Genomic DNA, 26361 nt, shown 5'->3' with positions numbered 1-26361 from the left:
CACTGAAAAGTAAGTACAATATTTATATTCCAGTTGATTTATTTTATAATTATAAGGTAAAAGTGAGACAGTCAGCCGTTATTCAGTAACAGTGGGCTGTGACACTTTTGTGTATTTTAATGTCTGATTTTGTAAGAAAGGAGTTTTTAAGTGAGGTGAAACTTGGGGGTCCGCAAGCCAAATCAGACTCCTGAAAGGGGTACAGTTGTCTGGAAAGATTGAGAGCTGCTTGTCTAGCACATGTGTTTTCTATGTAACTTATTCAGGCTGTTTATCTCCGGGAGTGGGGAAGTTCTGCTGACAGGTTTGTGCTCCTGGGATGCTGTCTCCATATGTTTGTTCTTTGTATTACTGTAGTGACCTATCAGCCCCAGCCATGGAGCAGGACCCCATTGTGCCGGACACTGTACAGACAGAACCAAAGGCAGAGGTGAAAGTAAGCCAGTACGCCCCGGTACAGTGTACTGGCAAGAGCCGGTGCACCAGCTTCTCCAGGCGCAGTTTAAAGGGCCTGGGGCTTCCAGCAATGGCTGGAGCCCCCGGCCCTTTAAATTGCTGCCAGAGCCCCGCTGCCGGAGCCTTGGAGTAGCGGCGGTGGGGCCGGGGCGGCGATTTAAAGGGCCCGGGGCGGTAGTGGCGGCTGGAGCCCTGGGCCCTTTAAACTGTCCCCGGAGGCCTGCCGCCACTTCCCCGGGGCTCCAGCAGGCTCCGGGGACGATTTAAAGGGCCCGGGGTGGTAGTGGCGGCCGGAGCCCTGGGCCCTTTAAACCGTCCCCGGAGGCCTGCCACCACTTCCCCGGGGCTCCAGCAGGCTCCGGGGACGATTTAAAGGGCCCGGGGTGGTAGTGGCGGCCGGAGCCCAGTCCCCAGAGCGCTGCCGCCGGAGCCCTGGGGAAGCAGTGGCTGGGCTCTGGGGACGATATAAAGGGCCCAGGGCTCAGCCGCCGCTACCACTCAGGGCCCTTTAAACTGCTGCCAGAGCCCCCGGCTGCCGCTGTTACCCTGGGGAGGGGGAAGGAGGCACTTGCCGGTACAGGGTGGGCCGGGGCTGGCTCTGACCTCCCCCAGCCCCGTCCCTTCCACCCGAGGCCCCGCCCCTTCCGGGGGCCAGAGCCGGCCCCAGCCCAGCCCCGTACTGGTAAGGCTCTAGACTTACTTTCACCCCTGACCAAAGGACAGTCCCTGTCCCAAGGAGCTTACAATCTAAGTATAAGACAAGAGACAACAGATGGATACAGACAGAACGGGGAGTAAAAGAAATAATGAGACAATACTGGTAGCACGATGAGCTATAAACATTCCCTCTTGCACAGCTGGGGGTAGTTCCTTCTTTGTGTCATAACACTATATTACAACATATTTAGAACATGTTAATTCAAGAAAATATTTCCAAGTAGTGCCACTGTGATGAAATAATCTGACACCGTATCTTAGATCCATGAGCGGCCAATTCTCTCTGAATTTCTCCGGCATTTGTTACTTTCTGGTGTACTTCATCTCTGAATAACAATGCCCTCTTCCCTAGCACCCATATGGCTCCCTGGGCATATTTGATTAACTTAAGAATGGCCATACTGGGTCAGATCAATGCTCCATCTAGCCTAGTACCCTGTCTTTCGACAGTGGCCAATGCCAAGTGCCCCAGAGGGAATGAACAAAACAGGTAACCATCAAGTGATCCATCCCCTATTGCCCATTGCCAGCTTCTGGCAAACAGAGGCTAGTGACACCTTCTCTACCCATCCTGGCTAATAGCCACTGATGGACCTATCCTCTATGAACTTATCTAGTTCTTTTTTGAACCCTATTATAGTCTTGGCCTTCACAACATCCTCTGGCAAAGAGTTTCACAGGTTGACTGTGCGTTGAGTAAAGAAATACTTCCTTTTGTTTGTTTTAAACCTGCTGCCTATTCATTTCATTTGGTGACCCCTAGTTCTTGTGTTATGAGGAGCAAATAACACTCCCTTATTTACTTTCTCCGCACCTGTCATGATTTTATACACCTCTATCATATCCTCCCTGAGTCATCTCTTTTCCAAGCTGAAAAGTCCCAGTCTTATTAATCTCTCCTCATATGGAAGCCGTTCCATACCCCTGATCATTTTTGTTGCCCTTTTCTGAACCTTTTCCAATTCCAATGTATCTTTTTTGAGGCAGGATGACCAGATCTGCACACAGGATTCAAGATGTGGGCATACCAGATGTGGTCTCCCCATCTCAAAAAAGATATATTGGAATTGGAAACAGCTTGTTTTACAGAGCCCAGCACTGCGATACGCTCCAGCGAACAAGCCTGCACTGGCTGGGGTTAGGCCATCTTCCATGTCTACCCATCGGCTCTGGGGTTACTTGCTCTGGCAATGGGTGTATTATACCAGGGAGGTTAGGAAAGTACTGGGAGCTAATGTTACCTCATAGTTGGAGCACCAGCTGGGGACTTCAAACATGGGTTCTATTCCTGCCTCTGTCATTGGCCAGCTGGATGACATCGGGCAGGTCACTTCATCTATCCCGTGCCTCAGTTTCCCCTCTGTACAATGGGGATAATGACACTGCCTTCCTTTGTATAGGAGCTTTGAGATCTACTGGTGAAAAACGCTGTTGAAGAGCTGGGTACTAGAGTGGGGCCCTTCCCTAGGAGAATGGGGGAAGGGCGGGTGTTGGCATAAATTCGGGCCCCATCCTGGCGTAGGGGACGCCGCGTTAGCCAGAAGGTTGCTTGGCCATGGTTCCTCCCAGCTCGTGCTGTGCAGCCCAACCCAGCCACCTATCTCTGTCTTAGCCAGCGTTTTCTAGCCTAGGGCCTTACCCAGGAGCAGGGTTCCCTTTGGCCTGGGGGGACATCTGCCTCATGGGCGTGGGGATAAAGGCAGGGATTCCCTTGGCAGAGCCTGTGCAAGGACCCATCTGTGTGTGTGGAGGGGGTAACGAGGGTTCCCAGGTGGGGGTGTGGGGCTTCCTTGTGGATTGGGGGGATGAGGATAGTGGTGAAGGACAAGGCCACTAAGCTGCTTCCCTATCTCCCCTCTCCTCCAAAGGTCCCTGCAGCAAAGTTCTGCCTGCTTGCATTTACCGCATCTGTCTCCTCCAGGCCCCGGGCTCTCTCCTGGCCCCACTCTTCCCCACCCTCACAGACAGGGCCCAGCACCGCAGCTGTTTCTAAAACCCAAGCTCGGGCCCATCCAGGAAAGCACGTCAAAGGCTACCACAAACTCAGCATAGGCAAGGCCGTTAGCATCTGAGCTGGAGACGCAATCCCGGCTCCGAGGGCCCAGGCCCTTTAGTGTTGCCCCGCTGGTCTTTTCTCCCCTCTTGCCCTGGCCGGAGGGAGAGGAACAGACAGGGCCATGTCTCTCCCTCGCGGCCGCTTGCTTTGTCCATGTGTGTCAGGCAGAGCAGGGGTAACCACAGCGACAGAAGAGCAGCTGGGGCTTCACGTGTCTTGGTGCCTAGATGGCCCAGTGATGGATGTAATAGGTGGGCAGCGTGCTCAGACTGCAGCAGGAGGAGGAGGGGGAGGTGGGAAGAATCAGCCAGGGAATGGGGGGAGAAAATAAAACTGGAGAAACTAACTATAGCTCTCCCGCTAGCTCTGGCTGGAGCCTGGGTGCTCAGTGCAGGGGACCGTGCCTGCGCTGGAGAGCACACATCAAAGGAGAAACAGAGCAAAGACTCTGGTCTCCCCATAGAGACTTAAGTGGGGCCCCAGTGTGAATTCCCCAGGACCCCAACGAGACGGTGAAATTTACCCCTACACAGAGGGCTAGCCTGAGGCCACTTCCCTACAGTAAACCCTTTAATTACCTGCTAGAAAGGATGACAAACATGCAGTTTAGGGCTCAGAAAAATTAATCCAACTTCACTAAAGGTGTGAATTTAAAATGGATTGGTTAAACTGCATTAAGTGCCTGTGTGGACCCTCTGATTCAGAATTAAAGTGGCCTTAATTCAGCTTAGTTTAATTCACTTTGGAAGTGAATTAAGCTAAACTGAATTAAGTCAACTTTAATTCTGAATCAGAGCATCCACATGGGGGCTTGCTGCAGTTTAACCAATCCACTTTAAATTCACACATTAATTAATTTGGATTAATTTTTCTGGATGTCCCCATGTAGACAAACCCATGTTTAAACCAATGGCCTTAAACAATGCTTAGGCCTCTTATTGGCCTGATGCACAGGGTAAATTCCACCCGTGGTGTTTTAACAGTAAATATGCTCAGAATAAAGTTACTTGGTTGATCAGGGTCGGATACTTATACACGGTTCACCTCTTGAAAGCTAATTCCTAATCGACTGGGCCTAAACCACAATAAGCCTGGTTTAAACCAAAATCGGGGTGTCCACACAGCCTTCTTCAGTCATTAAAAATCACAATTCAATCAGTGCAACTTTCCAGTGTACACAAGGCCAAAGCAGTTTGGTTTTGCACAGGGTTTGGTGGTTTGGTGGCAGGATTTTCGAGCCCGAAGAAAAGCCCAAAGCATAAATTTGACAGAGATGAAATTCAGCCCCATTCTGCGGAGGTGGGTGAGCAGAGCACTGGCACTGGGGATGCTCCGGAACAACAGAAAGCTGAATCTGCTCTGGCTTTCTTTTTTGGGTGCTGTGGAAATCTTGTCTGAGAGGAAAGAGGTGGATCTATTTATAGAAGAATGGCAAATCCATTCATGGGCAAAGAATTAATTACTGAACTCTCAGTCCTTCTTTGGAGCCAGAGCTGCAGTCCCCACACGGGTCTCTCTTGATCCTTGCAGATGGGAAGCAAGCAGCTCGCCTTGCCTAGAGGAGGGAGGGAGCCCTTTGTAATAAGTAATGAATGGCAAAAGCAAGGGGATTAACCAGGCAGAGTTTCACTTCCCTGTAATTCCCTGCTGGGAAGGACGTCAAAGTGGGTGTGTCTGTCTCAGTGGTAGGGAGAGAAAAGTAAAGGGAAAGAACTCAAAAAGAAGGTTAATGCTGAGAACTGTACAGGAGTTAGGGAAGGATGGGGCTACCATCCAGCTGGGATTAGGAGGGGCCAAACCAATGATCAAAATCCAGATACTTAGAATCATAGAATATCAGGTTTGGAAGGGACCTCAGGAGGTCATCTAGTCCAACCCCCTGCTCAAAGCAGGACCAATCCCCAATTAAATCATCCCAGCCAGGGCTTTGTCAAGCCTGACCTAAAAAACTTCTAAGGAAGGAGATTCTACCACCTCCCTAGGTAACGCATTCCAGTGTTTCACCACCCTCCTAGTGAAAAAGTTTTTCCTAATATCCAACCTAAACCTCCCCCACTGCAACTTGAGACCATTACTCCTTGTCCTGTCCTCTTCTACCACTGAGAATAGTCTAGAGCCATCCTCTTTGGAACCACCTCTCAGGTAGTTGAAAGCAGCTATCAAATCCCCCCTCATTCTTCTCTTCTGAAGACTAAACAATCGCAGTTCCCTCAGCCTCTCCTCATAAGTCATGTGTTCCAGTCCCCTAATCATTTTTGTTGCCCTTCGCTGGACTCTCTCCAATTTCTCCACATCCTTCTTGTAGTGTGGGGCCCAAAACTGGACACAGTACTCCAGATGAGGCCTCACCAATGTCGAATAGAGGGGAACGATCACGTCCCTCGATCTGCTTGCTATGCCCCTACTTATACATCCCAAAATGCCATTGGCCTTCTTGGCAACAAGGGCACACTGTTGACTCACTTGCCTGTGCCCTTATCCTGGGGTCTCACTGGGACTTCATTCTAGGAAATCTTACTTCCCATCCATGCTCCCTCTGCTTCTGATGCACCGGGGTTAGCACCACTGGGAGCCCGAATGTAGGCAAGGCTCTGGCAGCTTCCTGTGTCGTCATCACCCTGTCAATGAACCTGCTCAGTCAAGGCACTGATTGGCCCCATATGCCCCCCCCCACCCCCCGGTTCAGTCAGTGGCAGAGTCCGGAACTCCCGGCCCATACGCTCCATTTGGACCATGATGCCTAAAGCCGAATCTCCAGCCAATCGGCTGCGGTTAGGCAATGTGCAGGGTCCCCAGAAGAGCCTGTGTCAGCGCACGGTGGGTGCAGAGCTCGTCTGCCTCTGGCCCCACTGTGCTCAGCTTGTCTTTCTGCCGGAAGATGCTCGTTGCGTTTCATACCCGGGGTGATTCTTGGAAGGGAAATGGCCTTGCAGTCTCTGGCCAATAGGAAATGCAAAGCAGGGCTTCTAGTCTTCCAAATTTCCCTCTAAATGGCTGCACATCAGGCCCTTTGGGAGCATCTTGTGGGACTCGACGGTAGCAGAATTCACGTGCTGCTGCTCCGCACCGGCCTCGGTGCCAGCCTGAGCCTTTCCCCCTCTCTCCCTGTGCACGCAGTATGGAATCGTTCTGGACGCCGGCTCCTCCCACACCGCCATGTTCGTCTACAAGTGGCCTGCGGACAAAGAGAATGACACGGGGATTGTCAGCCAGCACAGCATGTGCGACGTGGAAGGTAGGAGTCAATTAATTGCTCGTGCTACGTCACCTGGCTCTGTAGTGGGTGCTGTCTGGGTACTGTTGGCGACTTCAGACTGGCTGGGCTGGGCCTGCTTCTTGTCTGGCTTACATCAGTGTAACTCCATTGGCTTCAGTGCCGTTGCTCCTAATTCTACCCCATGGTGAGAGAAGAATCAGGCTAGTGACTTTTACAAGCCTTGTAATTCACAGTGCCTTCTCTGCCACCCGGTTGAAAAGAGACCCTGGCAGCTCTGGTCAGCACACCTGACCGGGCCACTAAAAGTCCGGTTGGCCACAGCGGGGTTAAGGTAGGCTCCATATGCGGCTCCGTGCAGCTCCCAGGAAGCGGCCAGCATGTCTGGCTCCAAGGTGGAGGGGTGGCCAGTAGAGCTCCATGCGCTACCCCCACCTGCAGGCGCCACCCTGAGCGCCGGCTCTGTAGGACCCATTGACCAGGAACGCCATGGCCAATGGGAGCTGCAGAGCCAGTGCTTGGAGCTGTGCCTGCAGGTGGGGACAGCACACACAGCCCTCCTGGCCACCCCTCCACCTAGGAGCCGGACATGCTACCTCTTCCCAGGAGCCATGCAGACTTCCTCTGTCCCCAAGAAATGCGGGGGCAGCACTGGTGTAGCTGCTATTTAAGGGGCCACCTGAGGTCAGCACCTCAGTACCGGAGCCCCCGCGAACCACAGCAGCCAAAGCTGCCTGGAGCCCGCACCCCAAACCCCATCCTGCACACATTCTATCTCCCATATTCAAACTGTTGCAGCTCCTGGCCTTCTCTTGATGCCTGCTTGTGCCTTGCAGAGAAATTGAGTGAGGGTAGGGGAGAGCAAGCAATCAAGGGAGTGGGGATGGAGTGAGCAGAGGTCAGGGCCTCGGGGCAGGGGCGGGGAAAGGGTGTTGGGTTTTCCGCAATTAGAAAGTTGGCAACCCTAAAGGATTATTGTGATGAAGAATTAGAGCTGGTGGAATAACCCAACATCCCCAGGGAGCGGGACTGAGTCTGTTTTACTGAAGTGTCTGTGTTGTGCCATGGTTTTCATCTCTCCCTATATAAGGTCAAATTCTGGATTTAGTAGATGTGGGCTCCATTGATTTCAATGGGGTTACACCTCTTGGGCCACCAGCAAATTGGATGCAGAGCTTACTTGGCCACTACCTTGTGCCATTGATTATAGCAGTGCAGAGTGGTAACAGATCAAAAATGACAGCCACAAATGACCACACGAGGTGCAAGACAGGAGAGAAGTGGGCCCAGAATTGTACTAGATACACTGGCTGTTATGGAACTATTTGATTTGTTACCCCACCTGGACATAAGGGAGGTGAGAGCAGCGTTCTGGAGACTGGTTTCAGAGTAGCAGCCATGTTAGTCTGTATCAGCAAAAACCACGAGGAGTCCTTGTGGAACCTTAGAGACTAACAAATTTATTTGGGCGTAAGCTTTCATGGGCTAAAACCCACTTCATCAGGTGCATGGAGTGGAAGATACAGTAGCAGGTATATTTATACATAGTACATGAAAAGATGGGAGTTGCCTTACCAGGTGAGGGAGTCAGTCTAACAAGACAATTTAATTTTCAGTAGAATACCAAGGGAGGAAAAATCACTTTTGTAGTGGTAATGAGGGTGGTCCATTTCAAACAGTTGACAAGAAGGTGTGAGTAACAGTAGGGGGAAATTAGTATGGTAAAATTAGGTTTTGTAATGACTTATCCACTCCCAGTTTTTAGTCAGGCCTAATTTGATGGTGTCCAGTTTGCAAATTAATTCCAGTTCTGCAGTTTCATGTTGGAGTCTGTTTTTGAAGTTTTTTTGTTGAAGAATTGCCACTTGGCATACTGTTCTGGAGATTGAGGATCTAGGGTGTGGGCTGAGCAGTCCTAATGGCCGAATCTTTGATACAGCCAAAGCCTGGGCAGAAGATTTGAGCTGAGCTTTGTTATGTTGTTGTTAATTTCCTGGAGTTTGGCTTTCATTAACCAAGACGGGGTTTTAGAACACACTGTGGATGGTCTTGGTTTTAAAACAGAATGATAAAGATACCTGCTCCCAGGGCTGTGTATACGAATGGGGTATACAGGGTTCACCAGCACTCATTTGGGATGATCCACATAATTCACTCAAGTCTCTGCCATTTGTGAGTCATACAGCAATCCTGGACCCATCCCGTGTAAGTCTTTATGCCATGCTGCCGTGTGTGCCCTAGCCAAACAGCACCACGCTCCTCGGGTGTTTGTGGCACTCCCAGACACGCACGCACCGGCAGAAGCACATGCCCCATCGCACGCTAATGCTGATGCCAGACATTTGGCCCCTCAAACCTTTTCCCCTCCCACTCTGCATTAGAGGAGTGGACCTCAGAACTGCAACGATCATCTCTGAGCCCCACCCATACCACAGCCAAAATCCAGCCTGCATCATTTCCATGCCCATCATCCCAGGATAAGGTTGAAAATATCCCCCACTCCCTCTCTGCATGGCACTCTGTCCCCTCTAGTAGTGACTGGGCCACATACAGAGATTCATGAGCCTGCTACAGGGCGGTCTGCAGAGCTGGGTCTCTTAGCTCTGGCAGTAGAGGGCCACGGTTTTAGATCACGAGGGCCCAGGTTCGATTCCCCCCACTGTCAACAACCCCCCCTCCCCCCCCAGGTCGTGTCATTACAAACATGCTGCAGTAGCTCTGTCTACTTCAGGCTTGTCAGCTGTGCTTGGCAAAGGATGGGTCCCTCCCCTCAGCTCCCCTTGTGAATGTCGGGACATGGGCCTGGAGCATGGCAAACAACTCGGTCAAAGTCCTCTCGTCCGTACACCTTCTCTTGGCACTGAGGTGCTGGCAGGGGCTGGGTTGCCCATGCTTTATTAAACCAGGCACTGAACTCAGCCACTCCATCCCCTGCAGCCTGTTCCCGGAGCTCAGCTGAGAGAGAGGCTAGCGTGTGTGTCTGGGGAGCGGGGAGGCAGGTGTGACACCTCTTGTCCAGCACATCTGGGAATCCCAGGGCCAGAATGGCCTGGAGTCCTGTCTGCACTGGACTGTCTGAGTCTGTAACCACGTGGTGATCCAGCTGCCTGTAGTCCCTGTGTACTCTGCATGGGCCATGTGGTCCATACCTGCAGCCGGATGGAGCTTTGGTCTGGCCAGGATGGAGGCTGGCACCATTCCCGTCCTGTCCCCGATTAAACTCACAGCTTCTGTACTGCGTAGCTGGGCCTTCTTTCTCCCAGCCCTCTGTGCAATAGGATGACCCAGGGTGCATCGCTCCAGGGGCTGCCACTCTGCTTATAACATAGGTGGAGCTGTAGGAGGGACGCTGCTGTATACGGTGCATTTTATCCTATGGCTCCGCTCACGCCAGCCAGAGATCCTCTCCCAGAATCCTCGGGGTGACAGCCACCTTTAAGCATGGTCATTGCTAGCATGGGGCTGAATCCTGCCATGCCACGTGGGACAAGCCCGTGAGCTCTGACTGCCTGGCCTAGGGTTGAACTCCTGGGAACGAGAGGGAGGGCGGCTCCCCTTGCCATCTGCCCGAGCCGGGGTTCCCTTTCGGAAGACCCCCTGGTTCAGCCTGGCTTTCAGCTGGCGGGGGATTTTGTGTTGGGTGGAGAGCAGAAGTGGCTGTATTGTTTGGACATTGGAATGGCTAATCCCAGCCCTTGTTATATGTGCCTGGGCGTGACACGATGGGCACAAAATAACCCGATTGAAGTAGAGGATTGTGCCGACTCACCCACAAGCCTGGGTGTATTTTCCCTTCCCACGTTCTCAGCTGTGTGTGTACAGTTGCAAAAACCCAGCCAAGGCTCCACCACGCCGGCCCTTTGACCGGCCTGGAGAGAACGGAGCTGCCTTACAGTGAGGAAAGCCCCGTGATCCCCTCCCTAAAAGGAGCTGGCACAGGCTTGGGAAGAGGGCACAACCCCCCCACCCCACCCCGGCTGCCCCTACTGAAGAAAGAGAACAAATGGGATTGGCTGGAGTATGCAAGCCAAGACCACCCATGCTGCATGCTGTGTTTGTATAAGGCCCACGGTGGGCTCCCCATCCTGGGGGACGTCTCTTGCTCCCCCGCACCATCCCTGCAGGAGGGTTTGGGTCACAGCTGTCGTGCGGGTGGAGGCTAGGGGCGCCTCTTGGGGTGCGCCTCTGCTGGGGCAGCTGGCCGGTTAGAGCCACAGTCTCTCTCCATCCCCGCACTCCCTTCCCCGCCCGGCAGTTGCTGACGCTCAGCACAGCTCCCCAGTTCCTCAGCATGCCCCTGGACCAAGCGGCCAGAGACCAGTGCTCGTTTTCATCTCGCCTACAGGTGGTGGGATTTCCAGCTATGCCGAGGACCCCCCGGCCGCCGGCAAGAGCCTCAAACAGTGTCTCGACCAGGCTGTGAGCGACGTCCCAAGGGAAAGGCATCCACTCACCCCCCTCTACCTGGGGGCCACCGCGGGCATGAGGCTGCTGAAGTGAGCTTTTGCTGTCGTCTGCTGTCGAACCCCCTCCCTCTTGCCAGGGCCCGAGCCAGGCCAGGGCTCTGGTCTTTAAAGGGGATGTGCTTGGGTTAAACTCTTCCACCGCCCGTCTGTGCAGTCCTGTTGCCTGGAGAGGCACGGCTGAGCACGGGAACATGTGAATTGTCACCCTGGGTCCGTCTGGCTCAGCGCCTTGTCTCCAACCGCCCAAGCCCGTCAGCTTCCTGAGAAGGGGCAGGGATCCCCCCAGTGGACATTAATGGAATAGCTGGCCCATAGGAGAAGTTTCTTCCTGACCCGGGAAGTTACAGGTTGGACCTGCCCTGGTGCAGGAAGGTTTATCATCCCTATAAAAATGTTTTGCTCCAAATATGTCCCTGGGTTTTCTCCTCCATAAAGGTGTGATCCTTTTTCAAATCCTGCAAAGTGCATGTTCTACGTTATTGCAAATGAACCCCAGAGGGGTTAGATCTGTGCCTCTATTGGCTGGAAAGGGTGGTGTGGAGAATAGGCTAGACCAGCACAGGGTCCTCCACCTCTCCTTTTCTGTAAGGGGAAGCTGGGTGGAGTTAGAAGTGCTCCCCTTCCTCATGAGTCCCGCAGCCCTACCTGGGCCCCTGGGTCACCTTGTCCAATGCAGGATAAATATCCTGCATTAGATCTGCACTGATTGGGGAGCCACATGTCCCCACCCAAGCAAGAAGCCCATCTAACCATGGCTCACAGGAAGGAAGGAATGAACCTTCTCTGGCCAATGCAGGCTTATGAGTCAACTCTTCTTCCCCCACCCTGCCCTAACGCAGCAAGGGCGCTGCCCAGTCAGCAATAGTGGAGGTAAGTGTAGAATGCCTGCCAGACGAGCAATGACAAGACCCTGGCTGGTGCCTGTCTGTAATGCGGGCAGGAGGGAATGACGGCCAAGGCAAGCGCTAGTCCAGCTGAGGGGCTCACTCAGTCTTCCATGCTATACTGGGGAGAAGAAACTGAACTGAGATTTTGTGGCTCGGGTCCCGCGTGGAAACTTAGAGACCCTCTAGGTCTGTGACTAGTTCAGCCCTGTGCAGCGTGACAGCTCCAGGTCCGGGCACTATTTAAGTCCCACCTAAGCCCCATGCAGTGGCCAGTTTCACTGCTGAAGGGGGCTCAGGCAGCCTTTCTCCTGGATTGCTGAAGGGATGCTTATTTGGTCCCTCGTATGCCATAGCTGTGGCATGCATTAGAATAACCACTGCCTTTCATTGCCCTCTGAGGGAGGGAGGTTGCAGAGCTGTCTCCCTTTGCCCCGCGTTCCACGGCCCTGACTGTGCTGGGTGGTTTGGGGAGTGGCTCACGGTTTGATCCCCTTGGTGCAGACATTTGCTTCTTTTCTCTCGCAGTGAAGCATTGCTTTGTGTCTCCCGTAGCCTCACCAACTCGACGGCCTCAGACAGCGTCCTCAGCGCAGTGACCTCAACGCTGAAGTCGTACCCCTTTGACTTTCGGGGGGCAAAAATTCTGTCGGGTGAAGACGAGGGGTTGTTTGGCTGGGTCACAGCTAACTATCTCCTGGAGAACTTCATCAAGGTATGCCCAGCAGGACTGGCTTCCTAGGACGGTCCCTTCCAGTGCCCATCGAGACATGGACTCACCCCATCATTCGCCTGCAAGCCTGTCTACTCCACACAGGTAGCTGGCATAGCGGGGAAGAGAAAAAGCCCATTTCTCCATGGCTGCCTCATTACCTAGGACCTAGGTTTTCCTCTTTAAAAACACCTACCTTGTCCCTTGCATAGGCAGAGTGCTGCTGAGAGACTTCCGCTTTGTGGCGAACACTGGGCCAGAGATGTGAACTCACCCCTTCCTCCTGCATTCACTGCAGAGGTGGGAATGCCAAAGCCCTTCTGAGACCACTTGAAAGGCTAGTGCTGTTAAGCAGAGGGTCTGACACATGCTTGCGGTCTGGACCCTTTTTAACGCTGCCCCAATGCTGGCCCTTCTCCGTAGAGCATCAGGAGAGCTGCGTGTTAGAAGCCTCTGCAAGTGCCAGGTGTTATTAATGTTACCGGCCAACGGCAGCTGTTGTTCAGACGCGCAAACAAGTTGAATGGCTCTACGGGTCGGTCAGATACCACGGTGATGGGCAACCATCTAAAAACCTAGCTAGGGATGCTGTAGCACATGGCCTGGGTTTGCTGTATAGAAGTAGCAAAAAGCCCAGGTCTCCAGCCAGGCTCGAGGAGAACAGTGGGACCTGATCCTTGCAGTGAACACGAAGGGGCTGGATTTTCCTTCCACCTTCCCGGCATTGGTCTCATTCAGTCCCCAGCAGCGACTGATTCTCTCCAGTGCCCAAGGGAATCTGGAGGCTGCTTTTAACATAGCCCCTGGTGGATCTGCTCACGGAGCGTCCATCTTGAACTGGGTAGAAATGCAGAGGTCTCCCTCACCAGTTCAGCAAGGAAAACGGGATCAGCTTCGTGCCCGGAGACTGCTCCATCCATTCTGGAGCTGCAGTTAGGGAGCGGGGGAGTACCCAGCACGTGCTGTTGGCTCAGCCATGGGGGTGCAGTGGAGGCAGAGGGTAGGAACCTGCTGGGATCAAACTGTCCCCCTGCTGCATGCATGCAGCTCCTGCTGCCTTCAATGGGAGCCGAACATGCGCGACTGAGAGGCCTGCAGTGACACGTACGCAGCTACTGGGACTTGCAGAATGCCTTGCCTGGCCCCAGCCTTAGGCAGAATGACCTCTTGGGGTTCTTGTGTCCAAAGGAAGCTACTGACCATGAGCCAGCCCCTCTTCCTTCTCCAGCAGGGACCCTCCTCTGCAAGCTATTGCGCCCCATGGCAGCAGGGTGCTGAGCCCCCTCGCCCCAAGAGAGGTCAGTGAGTGTGGACGGTGGTCACCCCTCGCTCGACTGTGCCCCACCAGTTTGCTGCTGGAAGCGCTGGCGGGAGCGCTGCCAGCAGGTGCAGGATCGGGCCCTGCGTGAATCATTGTGCTCCTCTAGCACCGGCATCTTGATCTGAAGCCAGCCAAGAGCGGACGGGCATTCTGCATGGTCTGAGCCACGCAATTAACCATCTCTGTGACTTTGCTTCCGTTCCCCCTCCCCACAGTACGGCTGGATCGGGCAGTGGTTCCGGCCAAAGAGACCCACACTGGGGGCCATGGACTTGGGGGGAGCCTCTACCCAGATCACCTTTGAAACCCAGAAGCTGATCGAGGACCCCCAGAGCGGGGTGACGCTGCGGCTCTACGGACAGACGTACAGGGTGTACACCCACAGCTTCCTGTGCTACGGCAGGGACCAGATCCTCAGGAGGATGTTCTCCAAGGTCATGAAGGTACGGAGGCCTGGCTCTGCCGCAGCGGGCTCTCCTCAATGGCCTGCAGGGCGAGCTCCCAGCATTCATCCCCGCTCCCTCCTCAACCACCAGCCCCCCACGCCATGTTCCCACCCAGGCTGCTACGCACAGGGCTCCGGGTTCAGGTCACCAGGTGCTTTGGAAAGAGCAGGGAGGGTGCTTGCCCCGCTCTGGAGCATGTTCTGCTCCTCTCCCCCCGATCCCCATGTCCCCACAACCTGGAGCAGCAGTAGTGAGTGGCAGCTCGTTAGCGGGGAGCCAAGGCTCAGCCTGTTACAACCCATGCTGAGGGGCCTAGAATTCCCGACGGAGCAGGGAGGGCTCAGCCGGGTGCACCCTACGGGCGCTGCAGCAGCATAGCTAAGGTGCCCGAGTGCAGACGCACACGACAGCGACCAGAAGGGCTTTTCCCCTCACCGTGGGAGCGCCACCTCCCTGAGCGATAGGAAATGCTCACGGCTCTGTTATCGCCCTCCCAAGGATGGAGGCTGAGCTCCCTTCACGGGGTTTGAACCCGGGGGCTTCGAAAGTCTGGGAATTTCAAACATGCTCTGCAGCCTTCCCCATGCGACTGGTGCTGATGCAGAGCCGGGCACAGTGCACATCACGCACGTTAGTTCAACTCCTTTGGTGCTCTGGAAGGGACCCCTGAGGAAAGCCAGGTCTCCTCCCCGCTGCTCTTTGTTGCTGGCATAGGCTGTGCCAGTTAGGAGTTACTCATCTTCCGGGGCTGAGCTGCCACCTCCCTGCCTTCAGAGACAGCCGTGGACACATAGGGTTGGACACTATCTTGTCAGAGCACCATCGCTACTGAAACCTTGCAGCCCCTGTGAGGGCGCATCCCCCTGTTTTACGGATGGGGAAACTGAGGCATGCAGCAGGGACATGATTGGCTCACCGTGATGCGCGGTGGATCAGGGGCAGAACTGGGGGGCGGTGTTTCTGAATGCCAGTCCTTGACTCCACCCACTACACCGCACTGCCTGGCCCTAGACCGCCTCATGGCTGTGGTAGCTGCAGACAAAGACAGGCTTGTGTGGTACCTTTTCTTTGCCCAACAGGCTGGCGGCTACAAAACAAATGTGTCCAACCCCTGCTGGCCCAAAGGCTATCAAAGGAGCTTCACGCTCCAAGACGTCTACAACTCTCCCTGCACGGCAGCTGAGAAGCCTGACAGCTACGATCCCCAACGTACCATCGGCATGGACGGATCCGGGGATGCAGCCCAGTGCCGCCTGCATGTGGACAGTCTCTTCAATTTCACCAGCTGCGGCTTCTCCAGCTGCTCCTTCGACGGGGTTTTCCAGCCCGACCTTTCGGGAAACTTCATTGTAAGTGTCCCGAAGTTGCAGGTCTAGTGGGCAGCCGGCAGCCTCTGACTGTTAGTGCTGGCTCCAGCGTATTGTGCATGGGGCAGCCCAGAGCCCTGGAGCCCGAGTCTCCTACTGAATGCTATGGGAGCCCCTTCTATCCTGCAGCTGGAGAATTAGGCTCTAGGTGCAAGGAGGTTGCTGGAATGGGAATGGGGCCTTGGGTATGCTCAGCGCAGTGGTTAGCAGCAAGAGTGCTGCCCCCTGTGGGTGAGATGAATATACCCCAAACTCTGCTCCCACGTTGAATCAACAAGCCCGGCCTTTGTGTCCGAGCAGGGAAATTGAGGGCTGTGCTAGTGAGCTTCTGCTTTCTCACCTCCTCTCTCCCTGGCATCAGGCCTTCTCTGCCTTCTTCTACACGGTGGATTTTATCCAGACAGTGATGAAGAGACGCGTGGCCTCGCCAGATGATCTTAATGCTGCTGCCGAAGCCATCTGCAATACCAGCTGGACCGAGGTGAGTGCCCTGGCAGCAGAGGGCTAGTCTAATGGGTGTCAGACGATCTAGGAGGCCAGCCTGGACTTCCGTGCCCTATAGGCCTGCAGCCAAAATAGCATGGGCTGTGGATCCTGTTATATCTCACAAGCTCCAGGACTCAGGACTGGGCTAGGATGTCTCCAACCCCTTGGTATTGCAGTAGGGCTGCCAACATTGTATTTCAAAAATACAGGACAGATCTCAGATGTCCTCAGTCTCAACTTGAACCTCTGGGGGCAATTCCCTTCCATCCCCGCCGTGCCCCACAGACTGGCTCCCCGGTGGCCAGCTCCATCCCCTGCCTGTTGGGGTTCACCTGAAGTGGTGGGCCAGGGACCAGCGGCAGCACCACACTGGCATGGGTGGACATGGGCAGCTGGCTGGTGGCTGAGCAGAGAGGCAGCAGGTCCAGATTGCACTGCTCTGCCTCCTCCCCCTGCCACACTGTGGCCAGGCTGGCTCGGTGCCTCGTCCTCAACTGGCAGGCCAAGGTCAGATGGGGGAGGAGCCCGTGTGTCCCTTCACCCCCACTCAGATGCCTCCACTCCTCCCATCCCCATGTGTCCTTGCACCCCCACTACCCACTGTCCCCACTAGGGTTGCCAACCCTCTCAATTTCACCGGGAGTCTCCTGGAATCAGGCCCTATCTCCCGGAGGCTACTGATGCCAAACTGGGAGATTTTAGATGCTAAAAGTCCGGCGGCGCAGCAGGGGTAAGGCAGACCAATGGGAGCTGCGGAAACAGAGCCTGCAGGCAGGGGCAGCACATGGAAACCCCCTGCCTCCTCCAGGGGCCACAGGGACATGCGCCGACTCCACAGCTCTCATTGGCCAGGGAACTGTGGCCAATGGAGCTGCTGGGGTGGTGCCTGTGGGCTAGGGCAGCACTTGGAGACCCCTGGCCCTGCCGCCTAGTAGCCGCTGCTAGACAGATGTGCCGGTCACTTTCAGGAGCCGCCCAAGGTAAGTGCCACCCCCCTCACCTCAACCCCCTGCCCCAGCCCAGAGCCTACGTCCCGCACCCAAAATCCCTCCCAGAGCCTGACCCCTCACCCCCTCCTACACCCAAACTCCCTCCCTGAGCCCACACCCCCTCCTGCACCTCAACTCCCTCCCTCAGGCTCAGCCCAGAGCCCCTTCCCACACTCCAAACCCCTCAGCTCCACACCTCAAGCCCAGATCCTGCACCCCCTCCCGCACTCCAACCCCCTGCCCCAGCCTGGTGAAAGTGAGTGAGGGTGGGGGAGAGCGAGGGAGTGGGGGGTGGGGCCTCAGAGAAGGGGCGTGGCAGGGGTATGGCCATGGGGAAGGGGCGGGGCAATGGTGTTTGGGTTTGTGCGATTAGACAGTTGGCAACCCTAGTCCCCGTGTGGCCCTGCACCCCCACTCAACTCCTGGCTCAGTTTTGTCACCCACTAACTCCTGTGTCCCTGCCCGAGTCTGTCCCCCCGACTAGCCCTTATGAACCCATGTGCATGACCCCCCCCCCGCACCCCTGTGTGCCCCGCTCTGTCCATCCGTCCGCCCACACAAACACACAAACACACACATATCCTGTGCCTCCTAACTGGCCTCATGGGCAGGGTGCTGTGAGGAAAGCAGCCTCTGCCCCCTCCATCTCCGCAGCTGTCTGCTCTGGCCCATGAGCCCGCTGCCCTGAGTAATGGGCTCAAGTTGCAGTGTGGGAGGCTTAGGTTGGACGTTAGGAAAACCTTTTTCACTAGGAGGGTGGTGAAGCACTGGAATGGATTACCTAGGGAGGTGGTGGAATCTCCTTCCTTAGAGGTTTTTAAAGTCAGGCTTGACAAAGCCCTGGCTGGGATGATTTAGTTGGGGATTGGTCCTGCTTTGAGCAGGGGCTTGGACTAGATGACCTCCTGAGGTCCCTTCCAACCCTGATATTCTACGATTGGATGATTCTAGGAGGCCACAGCAGCCCCTGGTGGAAGAAGGTTGTAATTGCAGCTTCCCGGCACCTCCCCATCCCAGATCCCCCTCCCTGTGAAGGGTCTATAACTGATTCTGATGGGCCAGAGCAGGGAGGACTCATCTCTTTTCTTTCTGTCCCCTCTTTCTTCCCCGTCCATGGTGGCCAGCTGCGGCTAAAAGCCCCAAAGCAGGAGAAGTGGTTGCCGGATTACTGCACGGTTGCCAACTTTGTTTATCTGCTGATCACCAAGGGCTACCACTTTGATGAGAGCTCTTTCCCCAACATTGCCTTCCAGAAAAAGGTTGGTATTTGGCCCAGATGGGGTCCCGCCATTAGCCAGGCTCTGCCATGCAGCAGCTGTCTGTCTCTCTCATTGTTTGCCAACATATGACATGGGGAAGCCCTAGTCTGATGGGTTTTGCCAGGACCCCTGCAGGAAATGAGCTTGAGTGAAGGCTTTTTGCAGGGACAGGGATCCTGACGGGTGCCCAGGTCGGACAGTTGCTTTTAGTTGAAATGGATGTTACTTCTGTGAGCTAGAGAAGATGCCTCAGAGGAGGAGAAATGGCCAATGGGACGTTGTGGATGGTTCTCGGAAAACTTCCGTTCAGTGCAGAGCAGCAGAAAGGCTGATGGAATGTTCGGGACTGTTAGGAAAGGGATAGAAAATAAGACAATAAATATCAGAATGCCACCTTATAAAACCATGAATACTGTGTGCAGTTCTGGTCGCCCCATCTCAAAAAGGACATAGTGGAACTGGAAAAGGTTCAGAGAAGGGCAAAAAAGATAATCGGAGGTATGGAACAGCTTCCGTCTGAAGAGAGATTAAAAAGATTAGTGCTGTTCATTTTTGAAAAGAGATGACTAAGGCGGGATAAGATAGAGGTCATGAATGGTGAGAAGAAAATGAATAGAGAAGTGTTATTTACCTTTTTCCACAATACAAAAACCGGGGTCGCCAGATGAAATAAACAGACAGCAAGTTTAATACAAACAAGAGGAAGGACTTTATCACACAACACACTGTTAACCTGTGGGACTCATTGCCATGGGATGTTGTGATGGCCAAATGTATAACTGGGTTCCAAAAAGAACTAGATAAGTTCACGGAGGATAGGTCCATCAATGGCTAATAGCCAAGATGGTCAGGGATAATGCCCCATGCTTAGGGTGACCCTAACCTCTGACTGCCAGAAGCTGGGGCTAGGTAACAGGAGTGGATCTCTCCAGAATTGCTCTGTTCTGTACACTCCCCCTGAAGCTCTGTGATTGGCCACTGTTGGAGACAGGACACTGGGCTAGATGGACCATGGTCTGATCCAGTAGGGCTGTTCTTATGTTCTTAAACACCTCTTTAGCCTTGGGCGGGGAACAGGCCACATCGTGCTGAACTTCATGCGGCCTTTTCCCAGGGAGAAAATAACTCCTGACTACGGAGGATGTAAACTCAGCCCAGATTTCGATATCAGTTACTCTAGTGTAAATCAGGAGTGGCTCTACTGAGATCAGTGGAGTTATATTGGATTTACTCTGGTGTAAAAAAGATCAGGATCTGGCCCGCTGAGCCCAGTTCCTCTGTAAACAGACCACAGGGATGAAGAAAACAGGCAGCACTGCATAGGGAGCAGGGCAGAAGGAGGAGCCCCACCCAGGAGCAGCACCAGCAGCTCTGTTCCACGCGCTCCCCTTATTCCTCAGGCACCGCCAGGATGGCAGTAGCTGAGCGCTGGGCTGTGCACTGGCCTCCAGAACTGCTTCGTTCGGTTGCCTAAAGGCAGCAGGGTCCTGGGAATGGAGCAAAGGACAGGGACGCCTGGGTTCTATTCACCTCACTGGCTTGCTGAGAATCAAAGGTCTTCTGGGCCTCCCGTTGCCCCACCTTGGCAATGCAGCTGGGCTTTGCCCACCGTTGTGAAGCCTTTCCAGATCTCAGGATGAGCGAGGGCTAAGAATTGATGATGATGAGAGAGACCAGGAGAGGGTCACTCACAGTAGCAGTGGAGGGAACAGGCAGGGTAATGGGTGATTCCCTTTGCTACTGCAGCTACTCCTAGCCTCTGAGGGTACATCCACACTGCAGTTAGACACCCGCTGCTGGCCCATGCCAGCTGGCTCACGGGGCCTGAGCTAAGAAGCTAACTGCGGTGTGGATGTTTGGGCTCAGGCTGGAGCCCCGGATCTAGGACCTTGCAAGGTGGGAGGGTCCCAGAGCTCAGGCCGGAACGTCTACACCGCAGTGAAACAACCCCTTAGCCCGAGCCCCTTAGCCCAAGTCAGCTGGCAGGGGCCCACCACGGGTGTCTGACTGCAGAGTAGACAGACCCTCATGAGGCAATGTTACTAGCAAGACTCTGAGCTGCTTTGTCTTGCTGTTTTCACAGGCTGGGGACACTTCCATCGGCTGGGCCCTGGGCTACATGCTGAACCTCACCAACATGATCCCGGCTGACGAAGTGGGTTTCCGAAAGGGCGCGAACTACAGCTCCTGGGTCGTCCTCATCCTCCTCTTCGCGGCTGTAATCCTGATGGCACTGGTGACAGCGTTCTGCCTGCTCCGGTCTGGCAAGCAGCACCGCACCATGTAGGAGGTGGGCGGAAGAGGCCAAGAGACATGGCTCCCTGGAGCTGACGTGAGCGCCACTGATCCTGGCAGGTGACCCAGCATCCTACATACTTCAGATGTGAGCGTTTCCTGGAGGCCCTGTCCCTCCCCGCTGCCTGTTTGTAGCCCTGAGGGAAACCAGTCCTGTTGCCTTTCTTTCGTCCCTGATTGGAAGCCGGAGAAGCGGACAGAAGAGGAGACTGACACCCAGGGAGTTGCATGAGGAGCAAATGTAAATGGTTTCCTAGTGCATCCCCTTTGGTGCATCCTGGAGCAGCGTCAGAGCCTGGACAGCCAGATCCAGGGCATCCTCCTTTACCTGCCACCAGACGGAGACCAGACACAAAGTAAACGGACAGCAACAGCCAGCAGGCAACTGGCTCTGTGCAAAGGAAGGGAGGTTTTTATACTCACATCCAAGGGGGTGGGGTTCATGGTGGAGAGGGTTACTTACTTAAGCATCTCTGGAAGGCTTTTCCCTCCAGCCCCCCTACCTGGAGACCTGTCCTATCCCTTCCCTGGAATTTGTGACTTGTGGTCCTGGGTCTTATCCATGGACCTGCACTATCTTCTGTAAGCAAGGACCAAATCACAGCCCCCAGGAAGTCTCTGGGAGTTTGGCCATTGATCTCAGTGGTATTCGGCTCTCCCCAGGCCCGGTAAGCCCCTCCATCTCTGCAGAGCAGTGTTGCCCAGGACAGGCTCTGACAATCTGGGGGGGGCTTCCACTCTTAGGACCACAATGCAGTGTGTGGCCTCTTTTGTTTGTTTACAATTGGCGCTGCTCCTAGCCAATCCTGCCTGCCGAGGGGGAAGTTTTAAGATTTAGGGTGGGGGTGGAACCTGAGCAGGTGTGTAATTCAAGAGGGGGTGCCCTGGGTACCTTAGGGAGCATCGTAAACCATCCCCCTGGCATGATGGAGAAAATTCTCAGGGCTCCCTCGCACAGCCCTGAGACCTTCTCTGAGCTGCCAGCTAAGACACACCAGGGCAGGGCAGCTGAGACCCAAACCCTCCACCCCCACAGGGCCGGTGCAAGGAGGTTTCACACCCTAGGCGAAACTTCCACCTTGCGCTGCCCCCCTTCCCCCACCCTGCAGCAGCTCCCCATTGCCACCCCCTCCCCTCGGCCCGGGGAGCCGCGTGCGGCAGCTCCCCATCCCAGCTCACCTCTGCTCCGCCTCCTCCCCAAGCAGGCCACTGCTTCTCCCGCCTCCCAGGCTTACGATGCCAAACCAGCTGTTTGGCGCACAAGCCTGGGAGGGAGAGAAGCAGAGCGGGGCGATGCTCAGGGGAGGAGGCAGAGCAGAGGTGAGCTGGGGCGGGGAGCGGTTCCCCTCTGCGCCTCCCCCTCCCCCCCATTACTTGCTGCAGGCGGCCCTCCCCGCGCCCCCCTGCCCCAGCTCGCCTCCGTGCCACCGCCACCCCCAACCACGTGGCGCCCTAGGAGACCGCCTAGTTTGCCTAGTGGTTGCACCGGCCCTGCACCCCCAGCCTCATCAGCCTGGGGACAGGGAGGGTCTGTCTTTAGTTCTAGATAAGATCAAACAGGGATTTGTGTGTTTTAATGATCACAAAAACTAACACTGTAAACCCACAGGAGGATTTTAGATGAAACGGCAAATAACCTTTGTTAAAGGGAAGCTACCCCGAGACACCTGTAGGGTGGTGGAGACTGTATAACACTGAGCTCTTCCAAACGTTTCCTGAGGCAGAGCTCCGAGCTTACAGCAGAGCTGCTGTGACTGGATGTGATTGCACTCCTTGTAAGGACAACAGGCAGCCTACGCGATAGTTATGCCTTTGGGGAGCTCAGTTGACGGCGTCACCTCTGTCGGCGGTTCTCAGAATATTGTGCAGCTTAGCCAAAGCACAGAGCTGGCACTTCTATTTCTGAGTGATGAATTACACACATTTCCAAAGAAGTGGAAGAGAAATTGCTGCTGATAAAATCCAGGTCAATATTTGAAAATTTGAAATGTCAAGACTGTGTAACATTCTCTTATCAGGATGGAAAGATCAGCTCACTGCAGAGTAAGAGCTTATACTAAATATAATTGCACAGTGGTGAATTTATCACAAACTATAATCCCACTAATAAATTTATATCCTCAGTCTGTTCACTAAGCAGGTGATTTCACTACTAAGATGGTAGGGATGCTGCAGTTTGCCAGTCCAGTTACATGCCAATCAATTTAAGCAACAATGAAAGATCTATTCCAATCAGAACTGCAGGGGTGGTGTAGGGAGAGTACACCCAGCAATAACTCTACGATTACTGTTTGGAAGTTTAGACACTTAGTTACAAAAAATCAGTTTAAACCAAAATGGCCTTCCCCACTACTCATAACCCAGAGCTAATCATCTCCTCCCTAAGTCCACAAATATTGAACGCTCGTACCACAGACTGACCCTCACTCTCTGCGTGAAGCAGTTTAATGTTGTTTCGAGTTTCTCCCCAATACACCTAACAAACGTGATAGGAACTGCAGCCCAGGGGCCGGATTCCTGCGAATCCCTCTGCTGCTTTACTTTACACACGTTAAACCAGTGACACCCTGTTGCTCTAAAAAAATTCACTTTCCGCTTCTGTATCCTTTGCCTAAGAAGTCATCGCTTTTTTGTAACCACATCCCAGGACGCATTTTGGCTTTGACTGCACTAAAGGGGGGTGCTCGCTCTCTAATAGCTTTAGTCTGCTGGGCAGCACAGGGCCAGTTCAATCAACTTTACAGCAAAGTCTTGAAACAAGTTTTGTGCCTCAGACCTTTTCAGTCACTGGCTGATTTTGATTCCTTCTGTGGCTCACCCCGGCTCAGCCCCATTTCCAGTGAGGAGATGGCGCTGTCCAAGGGCCAGCTCTTTAGCTGCCACTTTTAGCAAGCCAGTGAGACAAACGGAGGCAGTTCTCTTGTGATTTGACAACTGGACAGCCGTTGTTCTGGGCGTATCTTCAGGACAAGAGAGTTCTTTAATTGAAACCCCGGTGTGGATTTTTCCAATGTGCAGTTCAGACCCAATGGGATACCTGCTAGGGACACCGTTTTTACTGACAGTGGGTGTTTAACAAACCTCGTCATTTTCCTCAGGGGCTCTGGCCAGGGGCTGAGATGGCAAGTCCCCATCCATGACTGTCCCCTAACAAACAGGGCCAGCTTTGACTCTGCTCTTTAGACAGTCTGGCCGTGTTCCTTGGAAAGGTTTTAGACTTGGTCCAGCTCACTCCTCTAGATTACTTTTACAAAGGGGGGGATGACGCTGTGGGTGTCTTTACTCCTCCTTTGTAGACAACCCCATTCTGCAGCACAAACCCACATAGCGGGGCTGGCCGTGCAAAGAGAAGTGGAGAACAGGAGGCTTCTCCCTGACCCATGGTAGCCAATGTTGGGTGATTACTTGCCCCTTACTGACTCCATCAGTTTGCCTCTCTTCTGCTCATGAAACTTTTATTAAAACAAGATGGAAATGTTATAATGTTGTGTGTCTGGTTTGGGTTTTTTAAAAACCTGGGCCGCCTGCAAACGAGTGTCGACCAGAAAGTTGTCAAGAGACCCTCTTCCTTCTGGAAAGCCCTACTGAGCCAATGAGGGGCAGGTAAGTACTTCACTGTTAGTTAAGAGGTCAGGGGCAAATTGTCTTCATGGGTTACAGATGGGCCATCATAAAGGTACCAAACGCCTAGACAGCCCACAGCAGACGTGTGTGTCAGGGCCAGGGAAAGGAGCTCTAAGCCAGGGGGTACAGAGCGGGCAAATGGATGGAGGTGGCTGATGCCCCTGCCATGGGAGTACAAAGGGCGTTGTAGCTCCAGGGGAGGGGGTTGTGAAGAGCTAAGCGGCTGCCCAGCTGGCAGAGTGGGCCTTGGGCATTGGACCCTCCCTTCTAGGCCATGGAGAGAACAGGAAGTTCTGCATTGCCCTCGCCATGCTCAGAACACTTGCAGCTCGGCATTAAGACAATGAATTTAACCCAAGCTCATGCTTCAGGACTTCAACCAGCCGCCTTCAGGGCTCAGGAAGGAATTTCTCCCCCACTGCTCCCCATGCACAATTGGTCAGATGCATGCTGGGGATTTTTCACAAACAGCTGAGATAACCACTCCTCTGCGGTGGTACAGTGACTCCTCTACTCCAAGAGGCTTGGCTGGCTGCTTGCCCCTATGCACAGGGTTACACTAATGGCCAGATTTGGGGTCGGGAAGGAATTTTCCACCAGATCAGATTGGCAGGAACCTGGGTAGAGTTTTTCCTTCCTCTGCAGTGTGGAGCAAGGAATCTGTGGGCATCATCACCTGAATCAGTTTCCTGTTATTGCAGGGGCCTCGGTCCTCTCCGCCTGGGGCACATAAGAGTTTAGTCTCCTGAGGTTTGGAAAGGGGAGATGATATTTGGCTCTCATTTGGGTCAAAATGAATCTGGAGTGATTCAGCAGTGAGCTGTCTTTTCTCTCGAGTGGGTGATAAAGTAGGGCCTAGACAGGGTGAGTGATTTAGCCCAGCTCGTGAGATGCATTAGTGGCAGGGCTAGGACCAGAACCCAGGAGTCCTGCCACTGAGGTGCACTAGACCTTAGGGCTGGAGTGTTGCTGAACAGAGGCTGTAAGAGGAGGGCAGAGCCTGGCTGGAGCAGGAGGCCGATATCGGCGCAGCAGTGAGCATGGCACCAAGGAGCGGAGAGAAGGCAAGAGCAGCCTTGTGAAAAATAACGGGCACAAAATGCAGTGGGGAGGCCTGGTGGGGCAATCACAGATACAGCCCTGCTGGGAAATGGCCCCCTCAGGGCCCTGAGGAGGGAGGGTCAGACCCAGACTGCTGTGAATTGGGGAAACTATGACCACGCCCAGTGGGGGAGGAATTGTGAGCCCTGCATCTCTCCCCAGTCCTTCGAGGCTTCTTCCTGGGGGGAGCCAGAAACATGGGGGCAAAGGGTCTGCGTGAGCTCCAGAGAGGAGGTCACAGCAGGAACCAAGCACCCATCACGACGCGAAAGGGCGTGAAATTAACAGGCTGTGAATCCAGAGGCAGGAACTCCAGTCCCTGGAATACAGTGCCTCGCATGATGGGGCCAACCTGGCCGCAAGCTGAATGCTGATACTTACAATCCAAACCAGTCAGTTAAACTTTTGTTAAGCTTGTGAAGTCAAAAAATGCTGTACCCAGGGTGCTGGCACAGCCTTTCTTTAGCCCTCGGCCCTATGTGTTAATGAACCGATCACCTACCCTGTGTTCTACGGGGCCGTGCCTCATTCAGGGCCCAGGACAGGCGGCGCTGGCTGAATGGGCTGCTAATCAGTACTGCTGTTTACCCTCATTGGTCACGGTGTAGCCCCAGGCCTTATTTACTGCACACCATTCGAACCCAGCACGGCACGCAGGACTGTTAGTTTCCTCAGGGCTGTCTATGCTGCTCTCCTCATAGTTCTAGAGCTCTTCACACAGCATGATTAATTTTGCTTTACAACCCCCCTGTGGGGGGAGGGAAGCGTTAGCCTCCTTTTACACCTGGGGACCTAACACAGAGATTAAAGCACTTTACATTGGCAAAGCATCACTTCCACTGACTTCACTGGCAGCTGGGAGGGCTCAGCCCTTCTGCAAATAAGACCCCTCTCCCCCTGGTCTCACTCTGGGTACCGCACAGTAGCCATCTCAGAAAATGTTGGTTTAAGTGACTTGCCCAACATCA

At 54.1% G+C, this 26361-nt stretch overlaps 1 protein-coding gene across 1 annotated transcript in view; it reads left to right on the top strand.

The window, feature by feature from the left end:
• The window catches only part of ENTPD2 (ectonucleoside triphosphate diphosphohydrolase 2), a 41725-nt gene extending 19931 nt beyond the window's left edge, over positions 1–21794 (top strand). The window contains exons 2-9 of the mRNA XM_074974095.1: positions 6347–6464; positions 10789–10939; positions 12349–12508; positions 14042–14269; positions 15352–15621; positions 16001–16120; positions 18239–18373; positions 20457–21794. Coding sequence (XP_074830196.1) covers positions 6347–6464; positions 10789–10939; positions 12349–12508; positions 14042–14269; positions 15352–15621; positions 16001–16120; positions 18239–18373; positions 20457–20660 — 1386 coding nt within the window. The 3' untranslated portion in view covers positions 20661–21794. The remainder of the gene's footprint in view (positions 1–6346; positions 6465–10788; positions 10940–12348; positions 12509–14041; positions 14270–15351; positions 15622–16000; positions 16121–18238; positions 18374–20456) is intronic.
• The last annotated feature ends 4567 nt before the right edge of the window (positions 21795–26361 follow it).

The sequence above is a fragment of the Natator depressus genome, chromosome 16, assembly GCF_965152275.1.
Source record: "Natator depressus isolate rNatDep1 chromosome 16, rNatDep2.hap1, whole genome shotgun sequence".
NCBI classification, from domain to species: domain Eukaryota; kingdom Metazoa; phylum Chordata; order Testudines; family Cheloniidae; genus Natator; species Natator depressus.
This window is presented reverse-complemented; position numbering and strand designations above follow the sequence as displayed.